At 36.3% G+C, this 8,750-nt stretch overlaps 2 protein-coding genes across 2 annotated transcripts in view; both read right to left on the reverse strand.

Moving 5' to 3' along the window:
* LOC106110986 (twinkle protein, mitochondrial) overlaps positions 1-2,275 on the reverse strand; it is a 4,690-nt gene extending 2,415 nt beyond the window's left edge. The window contains exons 1-6 of the mRNA XM_013292955.1: positions 1,949-2,275; positions 1,589-1,815; positions 1,177-1,441; positions 543-690; positions 322-478; positions 7-65 (exon numbers count right to left, since the gene is read on the reverse strand). Of these exons, the coding sequence (XP_013148409.1) occupies positions 7-65; positions 322-478; positions 543-690; positions 1,177-1,441; positions 1,589-1,815; positions 1,949-2,210 (1,118 nt within the window). The 5' untranslated portion in view covers positions 2,211-2,275. The remainder of the gene's footprint in view (positions 1-6; positions 66-321; positions 479-542; positions 691-1,176; positions 1,442-1,588; positions 1,816-1,948) is intronic.
* A 723-nt stretch (positions 2,276-2,998) lies between these two features.
* The window catches only part of LOC106110987 (mediator of RNA polymerase II transcription subunit 12-like), a 21,620-nt gene continuing 15,868 nt past the window's right edge, over positions 2,999-8,750 (reverse strand). The window contains exons 27-39 of the mRNA XM_013292956.1: positions 8,664-8,747; positions 7,988-8,195; positions 7,553-7,633; positions 7,299-7,438; positions 7,069-7,171; positions 6,855-6,953; positions 6,337-6,463; positions 5,390-5,502; positions 4,949-5,049; positions 4,230-4,497; positions 3,859-4,161; positions 3,699-3,776; positions 2,999-3,414 (exon numbers count right to left, since the gene is read on the reverse strand). Of these exons, the coding sequence (XP_013148410.1) occupies positions 3,211-3,414; positions 3,699-3,776; positions 3,859-4,161; positions 4,230-4,497; positions 4,949-5,049; positions 5,390-5,502; positions 6,337-6,463; positions 6,855-6,953; positions 7,069-7,171; positions 7,299-7,438; positions 7,553-7,633; positions 7,988-8,195; positions 8,664-8,747 (1,909 nt within the window). The 3' untranslated portion in view covers positions 2,999-3,210. The remainder of the gene's footprint in view (positions 3,415-3,698; positions 3,777-3,858; positions 4,162-4,229; positions 4,498-4,948; positions 5,050-5,389; positions 5,503-6,336; positions 6,464-6,854; positions 6,954-7,068; positions 7,172-7,298; positions 7,439-7,552; positions 7,634-7,987; positions 8,196-8,663; positions 8,748-8,750) is intronic.

An 8,750-nucleotide genomic window follows, 5' to 3' on the forward strand; every position in this document is an offset into this window, starting at 1 on the left:
CCGCGCCGGTGCCCGCCTAGCAGCCGGGTGAGGGCGGGGAAGCGACGCCACTTCACACCTCGCACCTGCCCTTACACACTAGGTATAGTACAATTCTATTCAAATAAGAAATTATATACAAATCACTGCATATAAATTTATTTTGATGTTTAAATTGATGATACAAACACAAACTTGTCTGAGATCACAGCGTCATAAAGCTAAAATTGTTTAGATACGTTTAATACATTTTGGTCAATTGAATTCAACTATATATATAGAATTTCTTATTAATACCTTAACTTATTGATCTAATAGAACACATTAGCTGCTTTAACTAACCTTGTCAATGTTGGTGAGTTCTGCATAAACATCATCTCGTAATGCAGAAAATGTTGTAATTGATCTATGAGCTGCGGGTTTCGCTTCGGATACCAGAGCTTTTAATGAGAGATTAGCAGCAGCTGTCTCCGAAGCCGTAACTAGACCATCTGTTGGTCTAACGTAAAAGTTATTTAATTAAAAATTACACAATCAAAACAAAATTATAAACAAAGTGTTACCTCACAAAACGACATCTTTCTTCACCAAGTTTCTCGGCTACCGCTCGCATGTTGTCCCAGTCACCCCATAGACATAGCTTTTGGTATCCCTCAAGCGTTGGTAGAACAACAGGTGGTAAATTGCAATTATTCAGCCATACAAGGGAACCTAAAAGTTCAATTACAGTCAAATATCCATAAAATATAACAGGTAAGTAAACAATGCTAAAAAGCATCTATAATTTGTTTAAATCTTGCTTCTGCTTTGCATTTATTGGAAAGGATCCCCTCCTTGACCCAAATAATGAGAAGTTAGGAGATTAATGTACCTTTCCTACATATTTCCTTCCCTGGCAAAATAAATACCACTTCCCATCACTTTTTAGAAAAAGGATGGTTTTGAAAGCGGTATTACACTTGAAAAGAATTACAAGGTATAGCTTTCGCCTGCGACTTTGTCCGCGTGGGATTTAAAAATAGGTAGCCTGTGTGTTCTTCTAGAGTGTCCTCTACATCTATTCCAAATTTCATCGAGATCCATTCAGCAGTTTAGGCTACAAACTCTAACAAAGATCTATCTCTGTCATCATTTAAACTTTCGCATTTATAATATTAAGTAAGATGTACATACTTTGAAAGGCAAACAAATACCAACCTGGTATTTTATGAGCAGCTAAATGTAATACATCATGTACACTAGGAACTAAGACAGCTTGTGCATTATGGCCCACTCTGTGTGCTTTACACCAGAATAGGCCAGCGGTGTGGTGTCCGTGACTTTCAGCTTCCTCCTCTCTGCCTGCCTCAATTTTACGGTACCCTATAACTTTGTCACTTGCATTCTTTAAAAGGAAATACAATATGTTGTGTTCCATAGAAATTCTAACATCTGATAACACTTTGCAGGCTTCAGGATGGTACTGAAAATAACATTTTGTTTTATTAAATAATTAGGAATCATGATATAAAAATATAATATACTTCCTAGTATAAGAGGACAAGAGAGGGAGGGTAAAATAGATGTATATCCTAAGTTCCTAGATTCTTAGTCTAGCCTATATACTCACAGGAAATTCAAATAGCCTAAATATTTCTAAAGCTTCCTTTTCATTAGTGTTGGATAATGAGGTAGTATTATCTAGTATATCTTGCCAGTCTTTTTCAAATTGTAGATTATCTTGCTGCATTTTTTGTATGTAATCTTTAATTGATGCCTCCATTTTCACTTTCTTTATAATTCTTTCTAAGATATTCCAGTCTCCATGTATGTTGCACTTTGGACACGAAAAGTATCCTAAAAAATAGCAATGATTGAATTTCGAAGAAATATGCATGACGATAAATGTTCGTTATATGTTTAAAACATTTTTACGACAAATTCACGTAGCAATTTTGGTTTTTAGGTTATGTTTACATTCACAACGTACCGGTTGTTTTATTGATGTACAATTTACTGTCGCTGCTTTTTTCATTTCCCGAACATACTGTACACTTAGTAATAAATGATGTGTACCCATCTTGTACAGCGAGGCCTTTTTGCCGTATTATTTTTTTTATATCAGTTCCAGTTACTTTAGGAATATCATTTAAGCCTACACTATGTATTGTTTGTCTAATAATTTTGTAATCACACGGCCTTAAAAACAATTTCAAACCACGGTATTGTAACGTGTTGACAGAATGTAACATTTTTCCTTAATATTTAAACAATACAAAAAGAGACAAAACATAACAATAACAAAAACATAACCTAAAAATTATTCCTCAAGGTGACAGTGACATGTTGAAACATGTTTTTAAAAGCCAAAGGATAGATAAGAAACTAGAATAGATAGTATATGTTTTTTTTTTAATATAAAAGTTGGATTTCTGTAGTGTGTCTAAATAATTTAGATTACTTTGACAATTAATTTCAAACTTCGTAGGGATGGGTTGTGTAAAATCAGTCATGAATCTTATCAATTTTCGACATTTTATTCTTATAGAAGTTGGAATTGATAGATTTATTGTTATAACTAATGATATAAAAAACACTGTTTTCTCAAATGAATAATGACAATTAAGTAAATCAAAAACATGCAAAAAAAAAAACATTTTAGATAAAAATATCGTATTAATATTGGTATTGCTGATGTTTTATGTAAATACCCATAATATAAAATAAAACCAAGCGATATCTAAAAGTTCATGTATTAAAAGAAAGTATTTACAAATAAAATTAACAAGAAATAATACATACGAGATTGTACTACATTTTAAATTCATTTCCCACACAAATGTTCTATTTATATTTAGAAATTTAATAAAAAAATGATTATAACTTACATAAAGTTATTACACTTAGTATTACCGTATAATTTATTACCAAATTTAAAGTAAAAAATAAATTAATTTAAAAGAGATTGAAAAGCATATTTCATTCAAAAATCGAAACAAGTTAATAATTTTAAATGTAGATATATAAAATGTAAAACATGATTTCATTTATCTTTTTAGTTCATTTTTAACATCCTAGTATTTCTCTTATATCTATCAGAAAATAATATGTACAAAAAATTCATCTAAAATATTACATTTGTTACTTTTAAGATATACATATAAATTTATGGGACAGTGAATTTTAAAGATGTTACCACACTACTTTTTTTTATTCTAACATCATTAGATCAAGGACCATATTAGTAGTAGTTCAGTAGGGTGGCTGGTACTGCTGGCGCTGCAGGTGCTGCACCAGCGGGCCCTGCTGCTGCTGTTGCTGCATAGCGAGCACCTGCTGGCGCATGCGCAGCTGCGGCGTTAGCTGCTGGCCGTACTGCGCGCCCTGCTGCGGCTGCATGGTGCGTGGGTACGGCGGCGCAGGGCCGCTCATACCACCCATCGTTACGTTAGGCGCCTTTTGACAAAACAGTTATGATTATCTTTTATAAGCTGATGACCGCGCGGAATAGAAAAAAATAATTAGTTACCTGTTTCTTCTTCCAGACTATGTTTTACATTATTGTCAAATTTCATTGATATCCGTAAGGCCGTTTTGAGAAACTTAGTAAGAAACATTTATCCAAAATTTTGCTATTAGAATGGCAATACGATTAAAATCTTGGTAATGGAACATTAACAACGTTACAAAATCACAAATTCGTAAAATAAGTAAGATTTAGAAGATATGTCTTAACTTACTTGCATGTACTGCGGGCGAGCATTTTGCCTTTGTTGTGCTAGGAATGCTTCTTGACTCGCTCGCCCACTCATCATATTCTAAAATAAACAAGAGGACATTATCTATTTAACATATCATATCTTCGTATTGGAACAACTTTAATAAACATATAATATATACCTGTTGATGTTGGAATGATTGTTGTCCGAGGAATCCACCCATGGCACTGCCTCCTTGCGGTCCCATCGATGAGGTCTGACTGTTCATTTGTCCCATACCACCACCTTGTCCCATTTGCCCCATCTGGCTCATAGCCTGACCCATCTGTCCCATGCTTTGTCCCATTTGTCCCATACCCTGTGGCATCTGTCCACCTTGACCGACGCCTTGGCTCATTTGACTAACATTTTGTCCTAAAGAGTTGACACCCTGACCCATTTGGTTTACTTGCTGACTCATTTGATTGACACTTTGACCCATGCCCTATAAAAAGTGCAGTTAAAGTATTTCTGTTACTTTAAAAAGAAGTAATTTAAAACTAAAATATTTACTTGGTTCATCATTTGTTGTTGGCCACCTTGCATCATTTGCTGTCCGTATCCTCCATAACCTTGCTGCATACCACCATACTGGTTTCCGAACATCTGGCCGCCCATGCCGGGCATCTGGCCGCTGCCCATCTGCCCGCCGCCCATCTGGCTCTGGCTCATTTGCCCGCTTCCCATCTGACCGGCGCCCATTTGCCCCGGTCCCATTTGGACACCACCTATTTGTCCCATTGGACCCATATTGCCCATCGCACTCATGGGGTTCATTTGACTGCGAAAATATTCAAGTGGTTAACTAGAATTTTAGTTTGCAAAACATTTTTTAGATCATAATTTATCCTGGCCAAGACGGTAAGAAAAAACTTTTTAGAATTTGCCATCTTACCTAATAATCTTGACGGTTAGTAAAGAAAATGTAGTAAAGTGTAGCATAAAGGAAGAGAAACCACAAACAGTCCATATATGAACTTCAGCCGCTGAGATACTTAAAAATACTACGAAGCCTGTCCCACCAAATTGTCTGATAACAATTCAACGTGTAAAATATGTGACGGAAATATCGGATTTTGTTCCTTTATCTGACAGTGACGTTATTTTTAAGCTATCCGAGCCTCTATCAGCCAGTGGTTGGACAAGCCCTTATTCCTAGTTATAATTTACTCGGGGGCAATACTTCTTTTTAGGAATGTATTTTTGAAGTTTTTTTTAACATATTAACTTACTTGGGCTGCATCTGCGACATCTGATTGGGCTGCATTTGTCGCATGCCTTGCCGGGGGAAGGGCGCGCGGGCGTGCGGTGCGCCGGGGTACCCCGTATTCTGCTGTTGTTTACAAAAAATAGATTAACTATGTCAACCAACAGCAAAAAGGAACTCATTCGAGCATTTTCTGCCTAACAGAGTTATCACGGCATGGAACAAGTTCGGAGTAGTGTAGTAGCGGCTCCAACAGTCAAGGCTTTTAAAAATAAACTAGATAAACTTAAATCTCCGAGCTATACATCACACACGCATCAGCTAACTAGCTGCTAGTGTCACCCAAAATAATAATAATAATACTTATTATTATTATATAAGTATTTTACATATATAAAAGCCAGCCAAATGGAGACAAACTAATTTCACACATTTTAGGTGTTTTTGGAGGCTATGTTGATATTACCTGCATCTGCGTCATCTGGTTGAAGGGCACTCGCTGACGCAGCATGTTGCTGAGCGCCTGCTTGCACTGCGTCGTCGAGGCTTGCGTCACCGAGCGCGGACTCACACCAGCCGCTATAAAACAACATTAATTAAATCTCCGAGTGTCTTACAATACGTATTTTTAGGACTATTTAGTAGAATGTAGACATTATAGTTGATAATTTTTGTCCTAAATAAAATTTCTTATAACCTCAAGTTGGCGTTACTTTTTTTTATAGTACACACAACATATGACTTACTTAACAAATACAAAATACGTCGGTTTAAAAACACATAAATGATAACTTGACCACTAATAGGTGTTCTACATTGTTTAAAAAAAATCATTACCTACTGTGTTATTGTAATTTAAAACTACCTTGTTAGAGTCAGATAAATAATTTCATGAAAATCTAGTGACATATGTAGTTTGAAATATGTAATTTATACTATTATAATAAAGCGTAAACCCACACTTCTTTGTTGCCTTAGATGTCAGCAATTACAGCATATTTTTGAATAATTCTCTTTTTAATAAAAAGCCCCACACTTACGTCACGCTTTAGGCTATATGTTTTCACGCCATTAAACTTAGGGGGTAAATATTTTGGATAAAAACCCTAATCTGGGAATGAGACCATAAATTTCTGCCAACATCAAGGAAGCAAGACTGTCAAGGTTTTTCATGTCATGTCATTTTGACATTTGCTATTTATAATTTGACACATGGAAACAATAAAATAAAATTTTCACAGATTCATGCGGATGAAGCCGCACGGGAACGGCTAGTGTAACTATATAAATAAAAATAAAAAAGTAGCACATATATCTTTGCATACTATGTTCTACCATACCAAACTCCCAAAATCCAAGCAACCGGTTTTACGCGGTAACATCCATACATACAAAGTTTCGCATAATCTGTACCAGGTGGGTTGTAATACGTGGCTCCGGGCGGCGGGAACCACTGCTGCTGCGACTGTATGAACTGCGGCTGCTGCGCCGGCGCCGACAGCCCCACGCCGCCCACGCCCACCACACCGCCCACGTTTGTCTGTGAATCATAAAAAAATAAAATAAAAAAACTAAGTCATTTGACGAAAACATTTACATCTCATGCGATCAAGAGATGCATCTTTTTTCTCGGATTGAAATACAGACTAGCTATTGCTCGCAACTTCCTCTGCTAATTAAAAAATACATAGTAAAAAATAGCGTATTTTATTCAGTTGTTACGTAACCTTCTAATGGTGCAAAAATCGGCCCAGTGGTTTTAGAGTTATTTTAATACATACAAAAATACAAATCATTCCCCATTACAATATTAGTATAGATATTCTACTTTAGAATACTTGTTACAGCTAAAATCTATAAGAATATTGTTTACTAGCGTTCGCGAATATGAATATCTACGTACAATTGGTATATATAAATTCGATACATACGGGTGTGGCCACTTTAGGTTTTTTGGCTTTATTATTTTTGCAGGGCATTTTGCGTCCCTTGCCGGCTCCCGTTGGGCTCGAGTCCAAGCTGCCGTTGTCCTGAAAAAATAATATTAATAAATATTGGTGTATACACTTTTAAAATAAAACTACTTAAGAAGTATAAAAATATGAATGAAGCATCAGTTAGATAATTTTAGAATATACAAATTACCTGTTTATTGTCATTTGTCTCCAAATCTTCAGGCGGCAACGGAATTGATTCTAAATAATAGCTTTGTGGTTGGACGAGACTGTGTGTATGATATTTTAATAACCTGTAAAATGCAAACAAAACGTTATTTATATAATCTATTAAGTAAAAAAAAAAATATACTGCCTAACTAATAAACATGAGTGCCACCAATTCGCGTAACGAGTTTATTTTGTTATGTAAAAGCTGACCTGTGAGCATTTTCATAAGTGAGAGGTTTCCGTTCTATCTTGGTGGCCGCGAACCAGGCCCAGGAGAGGGGGGCGGGGTTTCTGCCACCCTCCACCAGCTCCCAGCTCGACACGCGCTGCTTGTCCGTCAGCCGCAGACCCTGACAACAACATATCCATAATCAGCTATATTTACTAACATGCTTTTTTATCCTGTCTTAAAAGTCATTTCATAAACTTTTAATTTTTACGTTAATACGGTTCTTTAAATATACCTGTTTCTTATCACTGTCGAAGCCAGATATTTTGTTTCCCTTTTGGTCCACTAAACAGCCTAAAGGCTCGCAAGCGATCACCTGAAACAAAAATACGTGAAATCCCTGAAGAACAAATGTACGCTTAATGTAAACTTAAATAGTATTATGAATTCAGTTTTTAATGAAACCTTAATTACGAATTTTAAATACCATAAATTTATGTTTTAGCATCAGTGGCTTGTAATCTGCAGGTACTGGATTCGAAGCCCATGCACCAATGTGTTTTTCAAATTTTACTTATATCTACCCAACGTACTTACTAAAGGAAAACAAATACAACCTTTACATATTAACGAAGAATTGAAAAGATATGTGTAACATCACGGCTTCTACTTAGGCTCTAAGCCCCTTTAGTAGTGACGTATAGAGAATTAATTATGATGAATCTAATACCTCAATGATAGTATTCTTTGAGAGGGGGAGCAGTTGTCGCACACTCTGTACGGAGGGCCCGTGCCTGTCACCTATCTCCTTCTTGAGCTTCTTCATGAGGTTCTGGTAGTGCTTCCTGTTGTTGTCGTCGCCGCCCTCCGCCAGCGTGGAATGGATTAACGTCGCCAGCATGTCGATTAATGTCGTGAACAGGTTGCTGCGGCACAGCCTGATAATACAAAACTGCACTTTACATAACTCACACCTATATTTAGTTTTATTCTATTCCATACTAATAAAAATTATTATACATCGATCAGAGCATGATTATTAAGTGTAAATCGCTATATATGTAAAATTGACGCTTATGTTTAATCACACTTAAATACGAAAGTTAAGATGGATGGATGTTTGTTAGATTTTCTAGTCTAGTCTATTAGGGATTTTGATGAAATGTATAGATGTAGAGGATAGTATGGAAGAACACATATGCTCTCTACGATTGAATATGCATTCGATGTAATTAGTACGGCTGGTTACCCTAATAATTAAGGTTATATGTGACGTGAGTGCGAAGGTGTCAACTGATAATCAGCACATTAATAGCTTAGTCCCTCCTTTTTGCCCATTGGGCCAATCCAATGGGCAAAACAATGCTAATAGGCTGATGGGTACAAAGGGTAACACATAAAATTACGTGTTATTGTAGGCGTCGATGAGTTGGTTCGCGAGCAGCTGCGTGAGCAGCAGCGCCCAGTCGGCGGTGAGCTGGTAGGAGCGGCGG

The sequence above is a fragment of the Papilio polytes genome, unplaced genomic scaffold (assembly GCF_000836215.1).
Source record: "Papilio polytes unplaced genomic scaffold, Ppol_1.0 DF824180.1, whole genome shotgun sequence".
Classification (NCBI taxonomy): Eukaryota; Metazoa; Arthropoda; class Insecta; order Lepidoptera; family Papilionidae; genus Papilio; species Papilio polytes.